Consider the following 23,315-nt stretch of genomic DNA (forward strand, 5'->3'; position numbering starts at 1 on the left):
TCGCAGGCCCTGGCCAAGATATCTTTGTAAGAAGCTGGGCAGCTGGGATGCTCTGCTTCCTGTGCATGGAGTCTAGCTTCAACCCCTCCCACCATCACCACCAAACGGAATCAGCCGGTGCTTCAGGCATCACGCTTTTCCCAGGCACTGACTTTATGTGTGGCTTTTTTCTTTGAGGGAGGCTAATGCGTTAACACGTACGGATAGAATTTCAGAACTGAATTATATCTGCCATATGACCTCTCTGCTTAAGATTAAAAAATATAGGACAAGGATGATGGTGCAATTTCACTTTTAGTCATGTTACACCTGACTTCCATGAAGGAATTATCTCCTTTGTAATGAATTTAACTGCATGGAATAGTATAAAAAGACAGAACTAGTAGGCTCCAGGTCTGTGTTGGGAAGAATGCCAGGACTTTCTAGGCATTCTCACCAAATTAATTATTTTACTTGGTGGCCAGTGGTATTCTTAAAAACAAATGAGCATTAAAAACAGAAGCTCTCTCTGGGGTGTCCAGTGGGAGCTGGAAGGGTCCCCCTTCCCAGTGACTGTTTCTGATTTTTCTTATTCCTGATGTCAGAAGAGCAAAATGGTAGGTCTTTTACAAGGAGTTTCCCCAGAAATCTCTAACTAGTTTGTCCCCAGTGAAATATTTCTTTTTAACTGGTCACGTCTAGAGACTAACGGGGGATGTGACGACAGGCCACTGGACAGCACTTGCATGCTGTCACTGCAGTTCCTGTGACAGGATGCTGTGGATGTGGCGATCCTCGGTGGGGACTTCCAGCTGCCATCATCCTAGGGGTACAGCTCCCTGGCCAAGTGACTGGTCAGCACGGGAAAGAGGGACAATCCCATCGCCACCAGGACAGTGGAGCACGTGACACTCTGCCTACTCTTCTCTCCAGTAGGGGGCGCACGAGCTGAGACGTCTCCGGGATTTCACACCCGGGACCCGTCAAGACGTGCCCCACGGGTGCAGGCGCCTCGGGCCCTCTGTGGGAAGGAAGACTCCGCACTCGAGGCCACACCTGAGGAGGGAGTGTGCCGCCGGCCAGCGAGACATGGAGCAGGGACGGGAAGGCCTCTGCCTGCAGCTCCGCCGCCTGTCCTACAGTTGGTTGGGTGAGCCTGTCCATACCATTTTTTTTTCTTTCTTTTTTGCCTAAACTCTTTAAATTGGGTTTCTGTCACTTCCAGTCTTGACCCATCCAGCGGAGACAAGACCTGGCTCTGGTGGGGGCCTCCAACCTGCTGCCTGGTCATGGCATGAGGTCCACACCTAGCAGATCTCTGCATCATAGCCCGAACGACTTACATTATGTAGTTAGATGTTTGGACCCAAATATTTTCCCTTTTTCTGTATGGACAGAAGATTAACACATTCCTCCTTATGCTCAAAGAAGAATTTCTATCAGATGATATGGCCTTGTTCAAATCACCAATGAACCAGGATTCTATCCCATCAGGAAGTGGCATGGTGATATTCAGTTATTAGCAACTAGATAAAAAATGGCAAAAAAACAGTACTGGCAATGTGAGACCAATCAGTCAGAAAGACAGACTGAGCATTACTGTCCACTGTCACCACACTGAAAATATGAAGACAGGACGCTGGGAAGGTGAGATCATATGGCTGCTGTTTCATTGCCCTAACACAAACCTACACTGAGTGACAGTCATTTAACTGCCCTCTATTTAATTCATTCTGTAAAAGCAGAGTTGAGGTGGTCAAAGTTCCTGATGACATCTATGTTCCGAGTACGTTTCTTAAGTTTTAGATGCACACATGATCAGCAAGATTCAATCCCCTGGCCCCTTGATAATGAAAAATCTAAGCAGCACGACACCCCAAGCCTGGAATGCAGAACTGTTGTTTCACAGTGTGACATTCCGGGGCTTAGCTGTTTAATAAAGTTCTGTGATTGGGCTCACAGGGATTTAAACAGTTTTCCGTGTTTAACGGTTAGCTGCAGCAAGGTCCACTATAATAGTATTTTAGCACCATGAACCTGTCGAAATCAACCTGCCCAATTATTCCAAACGACATTAATAACACCGGATATTACACTAATTGCGTCCAGTTTCTATGCAGACGAGGCCCCGTGGGGCTAATTTTGCCTCCTCAGGGGCAAGCAACTCTGCCATCAGACTGATTTCACAAGGAATCCCTCCTCATTACACAAGTCCAGGCTGTCAAACTTTTTTTTTTTTTTAAAGGTTAATGGGCCAATCAGTCATCAATTATTTTTGCAGAATCCTAGCAGGCAAAGGGTTAAAGGGCTAAAAGCAGCTGCAACTGTTTAACATTTGGGAGCTGTTTCCAACAGGAGATATCTGACAGGTATGCATTTCAGGGGAGTGGGTGGAAGGGAAGAAGAGCCCAACAGATACGTGCCCCTGTCCTCGGGTGGATTCGGGAACAGGACCATCACACTGTGCTTTTACAAAGGCCGAGAGGATCCGGAACCCTGTGCCCAACTGATGTACAACGGCTCAAACATGTCTGCGAAAGGCAGATGCAACATGAGCAACCGTGCCGGGTAGATTTGTCTCTTCTGAATTTAGAACGACTGACTGTGTCTGGAGAGGTCACTTTGAGGTCTTCATTGGCCGGATTCTCCTGGACTCCCCTGCAAACCCAGACCTGACTCCTGATGCCCAGTTCTACCCATGAGGCTAAGCGTCCTTGCTGACACATTTAATGACAAGCATATGACAAAGTGTAACTAAACTGTGCAGAGATGACAATGTCCAGCAAGGACAGATGTATCTACTTGCAGAGATGACTGAGATGACTCCAGTATCCGCAAGGCCCACAAGGCTTCCAGGTGGTCACCATTTAAAAATGATCGGACCATGAAATAGCCAAGGTTCAAAAGAAAATAGCCGTGCTCTCCACTTCTGACATCTGTTGTTACGGACTGAGGACTTCTTTTTCCGGATACACCACAGCACCCTGATTAATATGTTAATAGCAATGTGAACCCCTGGCCAAGTCCTATTTTTCTCATTAGCTAGTGAGTAGCAACTTACTCCCAGTTTCCACCTGAATTTCCATTTGTCTTTTCTTCACATCCTTCAGGTTTTGGGGCCCTCTCTCCTGAAATGTACTTCCCTCCCCTGCCCTTACTGCTCTGCCAGTCAGTAACTGGGAGCCTCCGAGTAGGTCATTCCAGCCTTTTGAGCTCAGCTTTACCTGTAAGGGAGGCACCACGTCAGACTGGGGTGACAAAGTTGTGCTATCCATCCCCTTTTTTCTCCAGGAAAGACATTCATAACAGATCCCCGAGAGCCTGATGCAGCCTCAGAATCCTTCCTAACACACTTCTTCAGGTAGCCGCTATCAAAGGTAGAAACAGACAGACTGGATTTGCCCTTTGGCTGACTCCCTGGGTCTGCCAGAATCCGCGCCCAACAAGGTCATAGCAAGTTTTGTCATACACAATGTCGAAAGCCCCAGGCTTTTCTGCTGATTTTTTGAGCCACGTATTTTATAAATACTTCAATATTTCTGCATTCAAAGCATATATTAAATAGGCATGTGGTTTGGATATTTTACTCAATTATGATAAAACCCACAAACGTCTGAGATTTCAGCCAAAACCCACCATAAGATTATAAAGCCAGTTTTCATTTATTTTCAGTATTTCTCCCATTTTGTAGGGGAAGAGAAATGTGAAGGAAAGCCTGGAGGAGATGGTCTGGGATTGTGCAGAACCAAGACCTATGCAAAAAAATTAAAAAATAAAGACAATAAAAACATAGCTCCTCCTGCTTGAGAAGTTTTAACAGAAAGAAAAAAAAATCATCATAATTATAGTCATAGTAAACACACGCAATTCATGGTTCTCAGGTAAATATTTTGCAACCTCTGAATTTGGCAAATATATTTGTTTAGCCCAGAATCGTGGCTTAATTTAGGACAAAAACAGAATTCTGTGAAGAGGCGAGTTTCCTGAGGGAGGTCACAAACTTAGGAATGTTTACTGCTAAATGTTATCACAGCAAGATGCTCACGAAACACCAGGGAGGTTTCTATTTTCCAAACACATTGGAAAGAGCTGGGAGAGCAGTCTAAGGGCCAGGCGTCAAGAAACTCCATTCTATCAGCTGTGGTTTCCAGCATTGTAGGGTGCCAGGCATTCTAAAGTTAAGAAGAGCATCGGAAAAACACCTCCTGAAAAAATAAATGATCGAATTCAAAATTGAAAACATTTCAGGATGTGTTAACATATTTCTGGGCACTCACTCATGGCCCAGGCACCCTGCCAGAACTCAAGGCCCGAACTTTGGGTTTTCAAAGACAAAGAAAAACTATAGGATCTGTTGTCATGTATCAACTTTCTAAGCAGTGCTCTGCATGCTTCCCATTTGTTATTCATTCTGACACACTCATCACTTCTCAGGGTCCTGCTCTCCTAACGACAGGAGTATGTGGGCTCTGCCATGCGGGGTGGGCCCAGAGATTCTTCCTCTGCTTGGAGTTAAGGGTTGGAATGGAGAGACTCGGATGTGCAGGCGCGTGGGCTCCCCCCACCCCATGCCTTCCCCTGCCTGCAGGTGTTCCCTCTGGCTGCTGCTTGGGGCTTGGATGATTGTCAATGTCGTCATCCTTTTAAAAGTTAAAGGCTAGAAAAAAAACAGGCAATCTTGCTTCTTTCCCCAGAAACTCAGCTCTGGAGTTATTTCCCATGAAAGTGTTTCTCAAATAAAAATTTATCTGCATGAGTTCTTAATCTGCCATCCATCACTGGCCAGCGCTTTCTTTGGCCAATTCTGCCCTGAATGGATACATTCAACAGGCCTAAAAAACGGCTCCATGGATATGCTCCCCAGACTGTGTTCTTTGAGTTACTTTTCTATTAAATAAGTCTTTATAACAACTGAACAACAACTACTGTGCCCCTCACCATGTGCCCACCTCTGCAGTAAGGGCTTCCTGGCTTTCACTTAATTTCGTCTTTCATGATCCTCTCAGGAAGGTTTTATTGTCTTCATTTTGGCCAAAGAACAGTAGGCGGGGAAGGAGAGATCCATAAGTCATCCAAACGCACACAGCCGGGAGGTGGCAGACCTGGGACCGGATCCAGGCGTGTCTGACTCCAAAGCCAAGTTTCTGTACTTGACAACTCTTACTGAGCTTGCCAGTGAAGGGCAAAGTTTTGAGGGGTAGTTTTAAGTCTGGGAAAAAGGAAGTATGGTTTTAAATTCCATCTGACACCTTCAGGGCCAACACTTCTTGTTGAATCTCTGCTCTTTGCTATGTAAACGATGCTCAAGCATTCGACTTTTCTTCGAATGGCAGAGGATCTGTGGCACTCCAGATTAGGCAAGTCTTGTGAGCGTCAGGCATGGAGGTGTGCCATGCGACTCCTCACCACAACCGCACAGTAGGCACCAACTCTCCAGTCGACAAGTGGGGAAACCGAGGCACAGGCCTGCTGATGACCCAAGGTTTGTGTTAACAAGTGGGGACTTGAGGAATTACAATGTGGTGCTGTAGAGACCACAGCCAAGACTATTTGGCTCAAGAGTCTGGGCTCAAAACCATGGTCTGCGCTGCTGCCCACAAACACGAGGTTTGTAAGATTTCTCATCAGGTATCAATGCTTGACTGATTCAGAGTGAGGAAGAACCCTGAGTGTGGAAGGCAGCCTCCAACAGGGCCTGGCAGGCACCAGGAGTCTTGGCAAGGCTGCAGGGGCCTCTGGGCGTGAGGGCTGCCTGCAGGAAGCCCTGCAGGGCAGAGCAGCCTCTGTCCTGCTCGTGGTGACAGTGGCCTGCTGAGCTCCTGACTGGTCCTGCGTCCAGGGTGTGGCTCAGGCCCAATGCTCAGCCTGGCCTCCATGTGCCACTGGGCTTCTCTGGGACACATGACTGCCCTTCTCCATGCCTCAGTTTCTCCTTTTATAAACTGTAAAAGGCTACATCCTTCTTCAGTGGTGGCTGGGGAGTCACAGGACAGGCCTGCAGCCAGTCAGGGCTCCTGTCGAGTCCGGAGGACCACGAGGCCTTTCCTGAAGCCCTGAATCTAACATACGCTTGCTGTCCAGGAAACCTCAGGGCACCCAGGGCCTCTGTAGGGTCTTCTCTGATCCCTGGCTCTGCATCGGGCTCTCTGTCCAACATCCCCTGGCCTGTCAGCCGTGCCCAGGGCCCAGCACAGAGCACCTTGGCAAGCCTGCCACTCTCTGGGGCGTGAGCATACATCTCAGAACTGAGACCTCAAACACTGAGTGGGGAAGCGTGCAGCCACCACATCAGGCCCATTTGAAAGCCCTGCCCATGTTTGCTCACGTGAACAGGGGCAGTCCTGGCTGCCAGCGGAGGAGAGGACACTGAGGCAGGCCCGAGGCATGCAGCTGCACCTGCCACGTGTGTTCCCAAAAGGAGACCGTTTCTCCATGCTTGGAATCACAGCGTCCAGGGACCTTCGAGTCCATCTGGCCCACTCTGGAAGGGAGGTGCCCAGAATAGGTCTCACGGGCCTGGGGCAAGTTCCAGATCCACAGACATGGGCCTCTGTAGACAGAGTTGACTTACAGACATGGCAACTTCAGGCTGACACTGAACCCGGCTAGTCCTTGGGTGTAAGCTTTGTCTACAGGGTGAAGTGGCTTGTTCAGCTCATCCAGGTGGGTGGGCGTGGCCTCCAAGCAAGGCCCCTCATTCCCCAATGCACTTATTTACCATTTACACTTTATTACATGAACCATAAGTGCTTTGTCTGTAAGAGCAAAGAGACTTAAACGCCCCCGAAAGCACCCACCCCCACCCACTGTGCAGGGGCGGTGACCCGGCCTGTCTCGGGCCGTGCGGGGAAGGCGGGCCTGCAGACACACGCGGATCCTGGGAAATGCTGCCTGTGCTCCTGCTGCTCTCACGGCCAACTGGCCTGCCTCCTGGCTCCCTCTTCAGTGTCCACCTCCTGCTCACTCTCTGCTCTTTCTCAGAGAAACGTTCACCTGGGAGCTGCACATCCCCAAGTCTTGCCTCAGGCCCTGGATGCAAGTGAAGATGGTTTCCCCTCGAGTTAGGAGGCAGCCGCGATGGGAGACACGCATCACGAGCACACCTTCCATCCCACCGCACAGGCGTCTCAGACGGGAAATCAGAGCTGCATTCTTGTCGAAGGAACTTAAATGTCACCAGCCTTGGGAAAGAGTTGAGTTTTCATAAAGTAATGAAGATTTAAAAATTAATGCAATAATATACAAATTAGGTTTCCATCTTGGGTTCAGAGATAATTGGCTGTAACAGAAAAAAGTAGAGTAGAACATATTTTCGTTTCTTTTCTAATCGTGTATGTGTGTTTCCTTAACTAGTTCCGTTTAGTTTGGATTTATCCACTCCTGACATCTGCCCATCAGCTCTTTCTGTGAGGATCCGGAACAGGTCCTGGAGTTGACTGGTCTGGGCACACGCTCTGCTTCCGAACGTGCCGGCTGTTCGTTTTGTGGAAAATCCCTTGACTTGGCTAAACCCCATTTTCCCGTCTGTAACGTAACAGCTACCTAGCTGGGTACCGTAAAAATTACAAAAGATAATGTAATTTATGTAATGTAGTAATGTATTTATGTAATGTAAATAATGTATCAGGGGCCGGAACAGGGTGGACACAGGAGAAATGGGGTTTTGGAGTGAGACCATCAGGTTCAAATCTCAGTCCTACCTGTGTCTCACTGACCTGAGTCCTCAGGCAAGCCCCATAATGTCTGAGGTGCACTCTTTAGATCTGGAAAGGGGGTGCAGACACCCCTCTCCCAGAACAAGCTGAGGACTGCACGGATGAGTGGACATGCTTTTGGATGGTGCCTGGCTCATGACTGGTCCCTCCCTGACTCCAAGAATTCAAGTGCTAATTACCTCCCAAGGAAACTCTGGGGTCAACTGTATTTTGGTGTTTTGTGGGTGCCTCTGAATAAAGTTTCTCCCACTTTATTTCTCCCTTTGACTGATTTTGGCTTCAAAGGTTATTCGCCCCAGGCTGGGAACATATTTCTCCCCAGGAGTTACACTTACTAACAGCCTCTTCCCTTACTAGTGCCTTCTTGGCTTTGGTATGACTTCGATAGCACATAAGGTATCACTCATTTGAAACTCAAGTGGACCACTTTAAATAATACTTTTGGGATGGGTACATTTCTTGTAACACTCAAGGCTTCAGGTTACAATCAAAGTTAGAATGTTTGGGGTATCATCAAGTATTATTGTGTAGACAGGGAATGTGTGATGATAACCACACATCAAAAGATAATTTGATAATTTATTTTACATAATTATATGAATTCAGTAATACACTGTTCAAAGCTGTATGAAATGAGGTGGTGTGTATACAGATATTAATCTTAAAAGAAACCCGAAGTAAATGAAGAATGATCACGTCACTTAATTGAAGATTCATAAATGTTACTGAACGGTGAACAGAAATGAGAGCAAATGTGAGGGAGAATTGCCTTTGTGGTCATTATTTACTCCAATAGCTCCAGGACTGCCTTTGGTAGCTGTTGGCAATCAACTGAGGGACCCCAGGCTGCAGCGCCCCTCCCCCCGGGATTTAACAGATTTCAGAGAGCAGCGCACATTACTGTCCGTTCTGACCCAGGAGTGCTGGGCGGGGCAGACACTGCAGATTACCTGAGAGGCCAGGGCCGAGACTTCCCACTTCTGCTAATCATCACACCTGTCATGTGCTGAGGCCACCACTGTCTCCAGGGATGACCCATGAGCAAGTCTTGGGGGAACTCCTTTCTGCCCCCCAACTTTGTATACAACCACATGTGAAACTGGAAGTCACATTTTTTTTTTTTAAGACTGGAAGTCAAGAAACAACTTTGTTGTGACAAATACACACACACAAAAGAAAAACATATCGATAAGGACCCAGGGAAGGGAAATGATATGCACTCCCAGTTGAAAAATTAACATTACAAAATAGTTGATGAGTATACTTAACACCCTTTAAAATACAACAAAAACTAATATTGCCTATGACTGTTTCTAAAACAATTTTTCTCTTATTTTGTCTTTCTTGAATGAATACTTTGAAAGAAGATACCTGAGGGATCAAGCTCCATTGCTACCTTAAGCGATGACAATTTCCCCTTGAGGAATGAAAAAAAAATCATGATTAAAAAATAGGTCTTTAACAAGTCATCACGAAGATGTAGTTTTGTTTCCCAGATTAATTTTTTTTTCCTGGCTGAGAGCAGGGCTTTCAGTGGTGAGACAGGAGTGATTGTGAAAGAAGGAGAAAAGGATGGTGATATAAATCAGCAAAGGTTAATGATCGGGATGTGAAGAGAGGGACTTGTTTACAGAAATAGCGTGCAATTTAAAATTTACAAGAGATTTAATGCCACTGCTTGGCAATCGCTAAAATCAACAGCCCAGAAAACAGTGACATTAAGAAAAATATTACAGTTATAATCATCCCCAAATAAGTCAATTAGTGTTAGGGCACGAGCTCGCGATTACTTGACCCATTTGGCTTGCACTTAAGTGAAAAAAAATGTCCCCCTATTATACCAAGATCACTGGATTGTGACCTGCTTTGCATCGCATGTATTGTACAGCAGCCTCCCCGAGAAGCGCTTGGGTTGACGGTGGTTTTCCTTTGCCTGGCATCAAAATAATTCTGACCCTTGACATTTGTAATCATAAAAAAAAAAAAAGGCAATTTATAATTGTGTTGTTCAAATGAAGGTGGGGGGAAAATTCAATCTGCTATTATACAAAAGCGATGACGGCTGTCTTCAGTGAAAACAGCAACGCAAGTCAATTTGTGAACTTTGGCACCAGACGACCTTTAGAAACACAACAATATACTGAATTTACAAGCAACAGCGGCCCATGCAAATGACCCGGGCCTGGCCGCCTCTGGATTAGAGCCGCAGACAGCATTATGGAGAATGCTTCCACAAAACAAATTAAGACTGTTACTTAAATGTCACGGCACACTATTGTATTTGGCTACAGATCATTACACCTGATACTAACACTTTTAAAAACTGTAATAACTTGGGAAATATTACACTGAGTGCCCACATGTATAAAGGAAAAGAAAAAAGAGGAGAAAATAGGTTTCTGAAGTAATTTAAACATCACTACTCTGCGACTGGAGGGAAAGGTCAGAATTTAAGTAAGCTGAAAGGAACATGAGTGGCAAAATAAAACACACAAACAGAAAGATGGAAAGACCACAGGACTGACTCTGCAAACACGACAAGGGTGCATGCGCTGTGGGCCAAGGCGCTGCCGGCTCTGCGGCGAGGGGCGGGCGAGGGGCGGGCGTTACCTTCTGTGTTGGCACTGCTGCTGTATATATTTCGCAGGCTACCAACACGGTTTAGTTTCCATGCCTTGCGTTTGGCTGCATCCCGAGAGCAGAAAGGGGAGAGGGGGAAGAAGAGAGAAAACAAAAAGGAAAAGAAAACAAATGAAAAGGGGAGAAAGGAAATGTCAAAGCAGCACGTGACGTCACCTCCGAGCCACCAGTTCCCAAGAGGCAGGTGGAGGTGGGCGCTGGGACCGCCCAGGGCCCGGCCTCGGCTCCAGGGCTGCTGGCGCGGTGGTGTGCAGGGAGGGCGGAAGCCAGCCAGCCGGCGTCATTAGCTTTGCACAAAATCAAACAAACGTCCAGGCAAGGAAGCCCGTGCACCCCGCGTGCCCTGCTGGGTCTGACACACGGCCGCCCAGAGCAGTGCACAGTGGCCTTTCCCATGGGCGCTCGCGGCATCTGTGGCAGGAGCTCTTATGCTCAGCCATAAACCCTTTGATTTGGCAAAACATGGAGAGCATGTCAAATCAAGACACCCTGGTGATGTTGTAGAAGGTTGGTCATGAATACCCAGAGCTGTTACAAAAGGATGGTGTTTTTCCCCTGGATATGGATGTATTTTGATCTGGACAATAACAGACAACCAGCAAAACTCTGCCACTATCTTGCTGTCCTGAAAGGATGCATCCATTCTGGTTCCCATCAGGGCTGGAGGCTCTGAATGCTGAGCAGCCCCAAGAGCACACCCATCTTTTCTCAGCTCCCTGAATTAAGCATCCAAGAGAAAAAGCTAAATACCATTATTGTTGAGGAACCCTGGCTTTAGCAGTGAAATGCAGAACCAATTTAATACAGTGAAAGTGACCAGTGGGGTTGACACGGGGCCCTGACCCCCAGACATTCTCATCCAGGGACACAGTCTCACCCCAGTGGGCCCCCACCCTCCCAACCATGGACGCAGGCCTGCAGACACCTGGGGCCAAGAGGTGGGCTCTTGCTGGCCCTTCCCAGGAGCCCTTTTGGGAAGACTTGAATAGGGAGCTGCTTGTGGGGCACATCTTCCGGTAGACATAGCCCAGGACCCAGGGACTGCATGATGGCCACCTGCCACAGAGGCACATGTGTTGGTGTAGTCAGTGATTGCCAGTCATCCACACTCCTGGAGAAGGGGCGGAACCTGCCCATCTGTCTCTAACTCCCAAGCTGGGCAGAGAAACTGTCCGACCTTCTGTTGGGCTGCTTTTGGCTAAGGGTCTGACGTAAGTCAGAAGCACTCGCCTGGAGAAGGCAGGTGTTTGCATTTCCACAGGTGTGTCTGCAGTTCATGGCGGGAAGCCAGGCTCACCTTCTGGGTCACAGACTGATCTAGAAGCAAGGCAGATACTGGCAAGTGGTCAGCTCTCTCAGCAGCCCAAAGCATTTCTGACTTAGGACAGGTTGGCTGTAGTGTTAGAGCCACAGCACGTAGCCTCAGATGGCGTGGGGTGGGCTCTGTTTATGCCAGGTTCTGGTGGCCATTAAACAATGCAGAGTGGTGGCCAGGCCTTCCCAAGGAGATCGGCTGTTGAAGCGAACCTCAGACACTTCTGTGCATGCTGGACTCTTTGGAGGGACAATATAGAACTCATAGAAGAAATGGGGACATTGAGGGAAGCAAGCACCATTCTGAAACATAGTACTGCACACCAGGACACAAATTTTATGTTAATGATGGAGTAAAGCTAGGTGTAAATTTAGTTGTCACCTGACTCAAAATGACATAAAGTCAAACTATAACTAAACATCTCAGAATTACTTTGTTGATCGAAAACCATCAAATAATTTAACAAAATGTGTAGTCTCTAAGTTTTGGTGACTGTGGTTCCTTCTCCAGGACATGGTCTGAATTTGATTTTTCATGGGTTGGAATGTTTCCCTTATATGTACATCCTCAAGGAACCTCACCTGTCAGGTGTCTGCCCCAGGTGATACCACACCTGGCAAGGGAGCTCCAGGTACACTCAACCATACAGACACCATGCACTAGAGACAAAGGAAACCCAACTGGTCACAGCTTTCAAATGTGTACTTTAGAGATGTGGCTGAGTATGCACTGCCTAGGGTCCTCCCAGCACACAGCAGGTGCTTCTGTAGAACTCAGCGTGTGCTTACTTATTTCAACAGATGAAGTTCTGGCGTCTCGGCCATGTTTTACAAGTCCCAGAAAATAGCAGCCACAGAGAGGTTGCACTCCTCTGCATAAAACTTACCTCTTTCTAAAACATTTACCTATAAATAGGCAGAATCTAGGCTGGGCACCCCTCTGGACGGGCAGAGCCTTGCGCAGGGCAGCCCTCCCTCCGCCTGTGTTGTATCTTGGATCTGTCATACTTGGGTCTCCCGTTACCGAACGGATGCCTAAGCAGGAAGGGAACTCAGTCTGTTTTTCTATTAACCTATTGATGAAATAATCAATTTTCATGTGTAAAATGTCATGCCTTTTTCTTCTTCTTAAACAAATGGACTTTTTCTGGATGATACCAAGGTTCTGACGCGTGCATCTGTCTCCTGCGGCATTAACTGCTCTCAGTCCACTTGTTTAGAAGGTTCTTAATGAGAAAATAAAATCGTATGATCATCGGCAAAAATCTCCAGTTATGAGCAATGCTGCTGCCTGGATTCCCTTCTCAAGGAAACGGAAACACCACACCAGTGACCCAGGGGCCCTCCGACCTGGAGCCACTGGCCGGCCGCCTCACTGCATCCGGCCATCACACACCACGGCCACCCTGCCAGCAGCACCCCAGACCCCAGACCCCAGACCCCAGGCCTCTGGAGTAAGTGGTGATTCTTGGGGGCTTCATGTCAACTAGCTCAAAAGACTAAACTTTCTGGGTAATCTTGATTTTAATTTGAAAATATATTTTCAAAAAATTTTCAGGAATATAGTTTCTAATTTTTAAATGTAGACTAACATTTTGATTTTGTCACTAATGTTATTTCTCACAAAACTAAAATTTTAGTATCAGAATTTCACATTATTGACAAGAAGGCAGCAGAGTGAGAGCCTCCGTGCTTTCCATCCGCTGTTTTGCTTGTTGGATAAGCAGCAGCATGCTCTGTAAACAGCTTTTCCACAATGCCTTAAGCAGCTATTTAAAGGGCAAAATGTCTCAGCACTGTCTCAAAGGTTTAAGAACACAAATACAAATCTCAAAGGGCATAAAACCCTCAACGCATAATTTGGACTGTTAGCCCGGATACAGACGGCAAGGCTGATCTCTTCTCACTTTAGCCTGCATATTAAATGGAACTTTCTGAACCCCAATCTGGATAGGCAGAAAAGTCAGCGGGCCTGGAGAAAGGAAGCCATTAGCAGGACAGCATTCACCCCACGACATTGCCAGAGAGGGAACCAGGAGCTCGGGTTGAACACTAGGCTGCTGCATGACTGTCACAGCAAGAGGAGGTGCCAGGAACCCACAGCTGATGCTGGAGAATGACAGGTCGAGAAGGATGTGAAACTCATCATTATGCTGGTTGGAATGCATTTTCCAAGGATTAAAAGGATCAAGATTTTGAAAAAGGTAGGTTAAGACAGTATCAAGACTCCCCCCATCCCCAAGTATACGAGAAAATGTTCACTGCCATGTAGTAAGAATGGTATTGTCAACCTCCCCTTAAAATTAGCAAAGAGCCCTCCTCATATGACGTGGAAGGTGGCATTAGTGGACTGAATTTATAAGGCAATTTTTGAATTACAAAGAGAAAAAGAGAGGTGATGGTATTTCTGGCACTGAAATACTAGTGCAGGTGAGGGCACTAGCCTATGTGCTCTGGGCGCCCAGGGACGCTGCTCCTCCTGGAAGTGGTCCTGCTGATGCACCCACACCCAGGGACGACGTCTGCGGTATAGCTCACCAGCTGGGCAGGAGGGGCACTGGGTCTCAGCTGCTGCCCATCCTGCACCACGTGTCTCCAGAAGAAAGGCTGTTATAAATTTCAATTCACAGAACATTCTTCAAGGTGTCCGACAGTTATAAACAACTGATTTTGTGTCCAGATGACCAAATGAGGTATGGCGTAATACCCCAACCCTCATAATGACTAACAGACAGTCACCATCTTTTCAAAGGAGACCGGGAAGAAAGGGGAAATGTGCAAATCACGGCTTTCTTCTCAGTAGCTGGAATCATTTAGCATTAACACTTCCCAGTTATTACACATCTCCTTAGTTTTGGAGTCTACAGCTATTCATATGAGTTCATGAGATGATCACAAGGGACTTAACGTCTTATTTTAAAGGGAAATTTCTGTTATGTAGTTTGTCTTAGTAAAAAAAAAAATTACCCTTATTTTTAACTACAGCATGTGAATGCCTAAGAACAAATCCCACACAGATTTCCAACATGAGGTTCTTTGGACTAGCTCTTCCTAAGTGGAACAAAAATATTCCTTAGTCTGCTGGCATGCTCAAATGAGCAGGGTTTTATCCTAAACTCTTCCTCCATCATTGTACCAGGAGACCACAGACTTATATTAATGTCACCTCTGGTCTCCTTCTGACAGCGCTCTTTTGCTGATTAGATAAATATTCCTCAGATAGCTGATTAAAAAATGATGCTGCCGTGAAGTTGTGTGTCCAGGCCTTGTCAGCCATGCTAGATGTTCAAGTGTGCATGAATCACATCCCTGGCGTGCGCTGAACAGGGCTGGCGAAATGAGGCACGCTGCAGCCCTCAGAATCAATTATGAGAACTAATAGGATCCTCTTCCTACACGAAGGAAGGGGCCAGGTTGAGCACGGTGTGCCACTCATTTCTAAGATGGTCTTGTCGCAGAACGGAATAAATAACCCTCTCCGTTCATACAAGGGAGTGTAAACGTACCTCTTTGGAAAACCGAATGATCATCCTGTCACCACTACTCTCTGTGCACATCAGACGTGTATTTATTTTTAAAGATGCCATCGGGATACATGCCGTTTGGGAAGTGAGGGGCCTCTGCTCCTCAAGGCCCTTCAGGTACCACAGGACGGCCACCTCCAGGAAGCTCCACGGGCGGAACAGATGCCACTGTGATATGGTGCCACTCCGAGTTCAGTGCGCCTGGTACCCCAGGATCTTTTGTTAATGGCGATTTCATTGTGAGGGTAGGCATTGGAGATTTCTTTTGTGCTGGCCATTTGAACGTTCATTTGCTCAACAAGACTGTGCAAATGTTCGTTTCTCTGAGAAAAAGGCAGTGGATTTTTTTTTTTTTGTAAGATGCAACCCCGAAGATTCTTACACTATGTGAACTCCCTGCTTTAGCTGTGAAGGGCTTGACATAACGGCCACCTCCTGGAGGCTGCCACACAGAGAGGGAGGCATGCTGAACCGTCCATGAGAGGTTCAAACCAAACCTGAGGCCCAGCAGACGCAGGACACACACGCAGGAAGCACAGTGACCTCGTTGTGATCAGCTTCCAGCAAGACTGGTATTAATTTGAAGCCACAGAGGGTGGAAGATAAAATTGCTAAGTAAAACTCTGAAATAAGTAACTGACCCTTATACAATTTTAATCCAATTTCCAATAACTCATCATGGCTTTCTTTACAGCACATACAATTTCCATACTGGTAGTTTTTTTAAAGCTCTTAGGAGTTGAAGATTGCCGAGAGCTTTTACATAGTGGGTTAATGTAGATGCAGACAGAAAATACCATTAACTCTGGAAAACAGTGAAAATAAAAACTAAGCAAAAATGAACTCCAGGATACACCCCAAAACTGGAAGCTCCAATTAGGCACAGAGTTGGTTTTCCTTTTGGCCTAGTTACATACTGAGTCGCAGAGCAAGGGTCCAGGTGCGCCCACAATTAATCTGGTGTTTCAGTATGACAATAAGCTATGACTTCCAGCAGGGACTTAAGTAAGCAGGCAGTTGGAGTGGAAGATGCCTCCATGGTGAATCTGTAATGTAGGTTAAATTTAGGTTTGGCACGGTTTCCAGTGGAGATGAGAAATACATCAGTCAATAATGGACTCTTCCTTCCATGTCTTCCAGGTATTCATTTGAGAGCAGAAGGCTTCTTTTTGGGGGTGGCTTATTAGGATATTGAAACTGGGGCTCCTTGGCCTCTCGGTTTTGCTCTTTCCCGGATATACGATAAGAGAATGTGAACAGAAACTAACTGTGACCTGCAGTGCAGGACCCCTAGCATCACGGAGAACACTCAGCTGTTTGCAGGCCTAGTCACTCGGTGACCAGTGTCCATGTACTCTAATCATTTCACTGGACACTTGGCATTCAAAAAAAAGAAATAAAAAGCAGACCAAATTCTCAGTTGAGAAACTGTGAGTTTCGAATCGGTTTCCCCAAGTCGAATGATGTGTGTGAAGAGCACCTTTTGTGGGACCTGTTCAGGGGTGATGGCCCAGGCACACAGAAGCAGCGTTGGGCACTGCCGGGACAGCCTCTGCCCGGCCCGGCCCGGCCCGGCCCGTGTCCCCTCTGAGGGCCGGCTCACTGCCCTGCGGAGTGGCAGGTGCAGGGCTGGCTGCAGGGCAGGAGACGCTGCTGCACCAGGACCACTTTAGGCTTCCCGAGACAGAAAGAAGTGATAATGGGAAACATCTGCCTTTTTTCTTCTTTCCCTTTTTCCTTTCTTCTTCTCGATCTCTTCCAGTAGCATCAGTGCAGCCTTTTTTAGGATTTTTTTTTTTAACAAAATCTTTCTCAACAAGTCCAGGAAAAAAACAGTTTTTTAATAAAACTTCAAATTGTGCTATCATATTTCAAAGGCGATGGCCGGCTAAAGCAGCTAATCAAAGGCAGAATTCTTGGATGGCCGCGGCCATGCACCCTACAGGGCTTTAATTGCGGGGCTGTGATCAGCGGGCCACCAGCCTCAGTGGCGGCAGTGGGCGGCGGGCACTGCATTTGATCTACAGTCTCCACAGCTGACTTCCTGCACCTGCCCGAGTGAACACATGCACTTCAGGGTCACTCAGGCACACGCCCCCTTGCATGTGGCCACCTGACTCTGAGAAGACCGGGGACAGTGTCTTCTAGAAAACATTGTTAATCTTTTGCATTTAAGAAGGACTCCATTGGAAATTTCCAACTATTCTGGTTTGCGGCGAGACACTACGGAAGCCATATACATGGTGTTTGTTTATGTAGCCAAGTACTAAGATTGGATGGGGAGACAAAAGAATTCTAAACTTCTGGTTTTTCTTGCTATTATGGAAATATGTTCTCCTTAAACACTAACAGCCCTCTTTCTGTAAAACTACTTTGACATAACTTCGCAACTTTTTAGCATGCTCCTTGGTTATTCTTGGCAATGATTAAACAAGGTCATCATGATCCTAGGAGGGTCTGGAAAAGTACTGTGGTGCTGATACAACCCAAAAAAATAACACGTCTCATTTCTTTCATTTAAAAATAATTGAAATACACCAACTTTATTCAGCTTCAAGCAAGAACACATTGAAGACTAATTTTATTGGAGAAGCGAAGTGAATTTTGTATTAGTTTAATATTAATAAACCATGACCAATCTAACTATCCTTTCCATCTCCTTTTAAAGTTCTTATCCATCTACATGCGTAACTGCCACACCTGCAAGTACAGCTCCAACAGAGACCTGTGCTACTATCGAATGTAAAGTGTTAGGTTAACACAGTTTTCAAAATTGTCCATTTTAACAAATTGTCCTTTTTAATACTTGCCTTGTGGAGTTGGCATATCATAGTTGCAGCCATTCCTTACTGTCAAACATTTAGCTATTTCTAATTTTGTGCTATTAAAAATGTTATGCTCTATGTAATTTAATATAGATATAGATGGCTATAGAGATAGAGATGCATATATACCTATGTTATTATGTGCACATATATTTCTTTTCTCTGCTATGTCTGCTGAGTGACTCAAGTAGAAATGATGCCCCAGCAGCCACCAGCATACCCAGCCTTCAATTCTTGGTTTCTAATACCATTCTCCGATAAAAAGAACCAGGGCTCCTTGGAGAAAGGGCTGGTTCTAGGACTGGGGCAGGAAATCTATAAGATGAGCCTGGAGCATCTTGCAGTGCTAGGAAGTAAGGAAGGAATCAAATGAGCAAAACCCACATTCATGGGGGTATGTCAAATGGGCACAGAAGCCCACTGAAAGAGCCCCCAATGGCTGAAGCTCAAACAATTTGAGCAAGAAAATAAGTAACATGGTATTGGATTATGCCCTAAAGTATAAAATAGACATCCATACTGACATAAATGACTAAATAATTAACAAATAGGGAGAAGAAAAATCACCAGTGCAGAAGAATTCCAAACAATTCACGGCGATAGCCCACCGCGAAGGAGGAGGAGTACAATGCCCCTACTCCTTCTGTGCGGGCTGTGCACAGAGACGTCCTCCCAGAGACGACGGTGTGGAAGTGGGGATGGGGAGGGAATAACTTCACAGTGGAGGAAGCTGACAAACACAACCTCAAGCCACACGATCGAGGTCCACACCGACAGTCATAAACCAAGTCGCTAGAATACAACCATGACACGATGTGATAAAAGTGGCACTTTACGTCTATGATCTTTCTCCCTAAAGTCCCAAACCCTAGATTAATCCTAAGAAAAACATCAGACAAATTCCAACAGAGGGGCATCCTACAATACATCTGACTAGTGCTCAAAACTGTCAGGGTCCTGAGAAACAAGCCAAGTCTTGAGAAAATGCCCGGCCAAGAGGGGCCTAAGGAGACGTGACAACTAATGTCAAGTGGTGTCCAGGGCGGGATCCTGGAACAGAGATGGGGCAGCAGATAAAAACTAAGAAAATCTGAATGAAGTACAGATTTTAGATAATGCACCAATATTGACTGGCTAACTATAAGAAATACACCATATGAATAAAAGATGTAAATAATAGGGTAAGTTGTGCATACACATGTGTGTGTGGGGGTGGGGTGGGGGAGTATATGGGAATTACCTGTACTCTCTCTTTAATTTTTCTGTAAGTCTTAAATTTGTCTAGAAAGTTAAGTTTATCAAAAATACTTTAATAAGCATCTCTGGGCAGGAATATGATTTTTTTTCCTCCTAGTCATTTAAATTGTTTCCACAGAATAAAATACCAGGAGTAACATTACCAAAGGAAAGAAATCTTTTCAAGCTTGGAATCTATGCGGAAAGGACTACTATCCCATCACAATGTATCAGTTCTTCTCAATAAACCAACTTTTACAAATTAAAGGCAATTTGAAGTGTGTGTGTGGCATTAACAGTATGTGTCACGTAGGTACTGACAATCCGAACGACTTGAATGCCTACCCCAACTGAAAGATGCTGAAAGATGTGCTATTTGTGATTGTGAAGATGGGTTTTGGAGTAGGTTTGCTAACTCATAGTCTTTAGAGGCAATAATTTACCAAGGCCAGTTCTGCAAAAGGTGATCTCTCCTTGTATTTCGTTTGAAATCAGTGGCCTTGAAATTATTATTATCTTTTGCTTTAGTGAATTACAATTCATAGTTGACCAAAATGTGCCACGTTTGAACAATTTTCCAGATAACTTTCAGGATTGGGTTTTAATAATTAGGAAATGAGCTTTGATCAATTGAGAAAATATTTGCTCTCACTTTGAATTGAGATCTCAGCTTCAAATCAGCACAGTAAAATCATCTTTTCAGTAAACGTGACCCAGTGTAACTCGATAATAAGGGTGAATGTAATAACCCCATTGTTTTTCTTGTGAAAGCTTCATAAGAGTGTTGTATATCAATGATACCTTAATAATAAAAAAATTTCAATATCAAGGAAAAAAAAGTGACACAGTGTAATAAAACTAAAGATGACAGGTGTGTGAAGTTGGCTTCATGAAATTAACTGAGACACCCCTGGGGACATTCATCTACTCTGGGAAGGGTCAAACTCAGGAATGGCATGGAGACTCCCAAGTACTATATTTAAGAGATGAAATTAGCCCCTTTTTGTAAACAGAGAGGAACAGTGATAAGGTTACATATGAAAAACGACTTTGTAGTTACCAGGGCATCCAGAAAATATTATCCAAAACAAGACCAATTTCATATATTAAAAATCCCAAGTAAATTGCAAGAAAAAGAAATAGCAGTGGACTTACTCCACGAAGTACTGTGTTCACGGCCTGATGGTTTTCAACCCTGTTTCATGAATGGATATGGAACACATGACTCTGTACCTCATATGCATTATTTGGAGTTTATTTATTTACTTCTTTTCTAATTTTTTTGCAGGGGGTGGGAGGTGATATTTTACAGTGCATGTAGGGTATGCAAACTGCTAAGAAAAATGTATCAGGACTGCAGCGAACTGTTCCCTTTGTGGAGACCTGGCTGCGAGCTCTGTGCTGGGCTTCGGGCTCCTGGGGGTCAGTGACGGAATCTGAGCAGGGTGGTGCGTGTCTCCCACGGTGCCCTCCCAGCAGGGCCGGTGCCCGGGAAGGCGAAGAGCAGGAGAGGGCCATGAAGAAGGCTGGAGGGGTGGAAAGAGCCCCACGGGGCAGTGGGAAAGGGTGGCTGTGCGGTGACGTGGGGTCATATGTACACAGATTTCATTCCGAGGAAGTGCAGTCATTTAAAAAAATAAACTTCATTTGAGAACATATTGAATTCAAAGCAAGAAATACTATGAACAGAATGAAATGGTGTCACGAAATAGATTTCTGTAACTGGTGGTAAGGTTCAGTCACTTTATGAAATCCAGCCTTTCAGGGTAGTTCTTCTGGCATGGCCCATCCCCATGTCCCTCCTTTTCAGTGTTTAAATGTCATTCGGGATGGACAGGACGAGTCCCGCCCTCAAGGGCCGAGAACCTCCAATGAAGAGAAATAGATGAAACTCCTACTTAACAAGAGCCAACGACTCCCTCCCAGCGGGCGGGTGGTGGTGATACTCAACATGTACACATAAACGGTGTCTGTCACACGTGTCTACGAGGAAGAAAGGCAGGGTGGCAGAGAGGATTTCCAAGAGCAGGGACTGAACTACTGCAAGCAAAAGGGTATAGACCAGAACCCTCGGCTGAGCGGACCGTGGACTTCTTAGGTAGCCAGAAGGCAGGTCTCCAGGAGTTACCCTGCAGACTGGCTGCCCTGGGAGCAGCCTACACGTTCTCAAAACTACTCCTCTGTAAGAAACCAGACACCATAACAAGTACCAACATATGATAAACCACGAACTATATACTGTGCACAATGGGAGGTGAGGTGCAAGCCACCATTGGGGTCCTCACAAAAATGCACAGTGAATGGAAACAGTACAGAGGAGCGATCTGAAGACAGTACGGGCATGCTTTTAAAAGTACTAGAAATATGACCCAGGATGTATCTATTCAGAAATTCCAAATGAATTTCTAGAATTATACTTTAAAAGGCCTTCATTGAAGGCAGTATGTATGTATGTACACATGGACACACACACACACACACACACACACACACACACACACACACATACACACACTCCATTCACTACTGGCCCAGCAGAGCTCTGGCAGAGTAACCCAGGAGGATCTCATGGATGTAAAAATAATCTCGGTGATTTTTTCCCCCTCTTCTACTTTTTGGTAGTGGTAGAATTATCTTTTCAGATACATTAGGCTTGGGTGAAAAGTAAAAATTAAAAAAAAAAATTGGCAAAGATCCATCTCTCTCACTGGCTCAGTTTTTAAAAAAACCTGCAGGCCCCTTCTGATGACTGTGATCCGGCCACATTCTAAAATGACCCTGCTTCCCGTCAGTCACAGCATCAGTGTACACGCACTTCTGTCTACACAGATGTACACGGGGACACGAGGCCCTCGGCATCTCCAGGGGTGTGTCACCCACAGGCTGGGAGCTGCTGCCACACCCCCTTCCCACCCTCCAGGTGTTACGGGCCTGACTGACTCCCGGGAAGCCCAGACTGGGCAGCCAGAGGGCTGGCTGGGCTCGGCTCGACCTGACGCTCCTGCTGACGCCGACGGCTCAGAGCTAGCAGGAAGAACACCGCTTTCCCTGTCCACACGGTTGGCATTTAGACTGAAGAACAAAAATGTCTGAAATTAAATGAAAAGCCTGATGGGAGGTTAAAGAAAATTGCCCAGACAACTCTAGCAGAAATTGACAGCATCAAAGCATAATGGCACCAACCTAGCAGATGCCTGGCAGACGCAGCACCCCTGACCTGCCAAAGGGCGGTGCCGCCGGAGAGATGGCAGGAAGTGCTCCAGCTCAGGTGTGTGCCAGGCAGCTGCTCGGCGGGCAGCAGCTCCGAGTTGTTAACTATGGCTGCCTACAGAGCGATGGCTGCTGCTAATCGCTTATTGAATAATGAAGCTGAAACAACTGATAAAAGGCTTCAATCTTGAGAAAAATGATTGATCGTTTTTCAGTTTACTGGCACTGCTATTTGTGTGACAAACGGTTGGAAGGCATCTAGTTAATCTCTGCACACCTCCAAGCCCGACGTGGCGGCTTCGGCTCGTGCATCCAGATAATCAGGAATAGCTAATAACACCGCTGCATGGAGGCTGAGGGCTAAGTACTGGTGGTTTATCAAGGCTGATCTCCCAATCAATTTGCACAACAGATTTTTTTTTTTTTGGTGCTGGGTGAGGGAGAGAGGAGACAAGAGTAAAGAAAGAGGCACCACAAGGGTAGATAAGCCCCAGCCAGACAGCACGGTCCTAACTCAGGGAGATGGAATCGTCAGTGGCAACAAAGCATCAGTGACTTCTGGCTGGCTCTGGGTACATTACACATTTTCTCAATGGCAAGATCTGATCAGCAGCATCAAAGTTTCCTGTCCAGGTTGTTTGTCATCCAAAAGCACAGGACTTCTGTGCATGGCGAGTCTGCCTTTCACCAGAGTATGTTTCTTCCTTAAGTAAATTTTTGTTTTTTTTCTGTGGGAGGGTGACAGTAGCATGGCTTTAAGTAACGTAAGGGTTTTATTTGTAAATAACTCAAAGCAATGCATTTACATCTAAAGCATTATATGTTGAATCTTATTCTAGTTTAGCAAAAATCAAACCGATGCTCTTTCCCCG

At 46.0% G+C, this 23,315-nt stretch overlaps 1 protein-coding gene across 9 annotated transcripts in view; it reads right to left on the bottom strand.

Moving 5' to 3' along the window:
* The window catches only part of AGAP1 (ArfGAP with GTPase domain, ankyrin repeat and PH domain 1), a 523,790-nt gene that overhangs the window by 76,932 nt on the left and 423,543 nt on the right, over nucleotides 1-23,315 (bottom strand). For 6 of the 9 annotated variants that reach the window (XM_036901061.2, XM_036901059.2, XM_036901056.2 and 3 more), the window contains one exon: nucleotides 10,305-10,379. The exons of the other annotated variants lie outside the window; for them this stretch is intronic. In XM_036901061.2, the coding sequence (XP_036756956.1) occupies nucleotides 10,305-10,379 (75 nt within the window). The remainder of the gene's footprint in view (nucleotides 1-10,304; nucleotides 10,380-23,315) is intronic. 9 annotated transcript variants of the gene reach the window in all.

The sequence above is a fragment of the Manis pentadactyla genome, chromosome 6 (genome assembly GCF_030020395.1).
Source record: "Manis pentadactyla isolate mManPen7 chromosome 6, mManPen7.hap1, whole genome shotgun sequence".
Lineage (NCBI taxonomy): Eukaryota > Metazoa > Chordata > Mammalia > Pholidota > Manidae > Manis > Manis pentadactyla.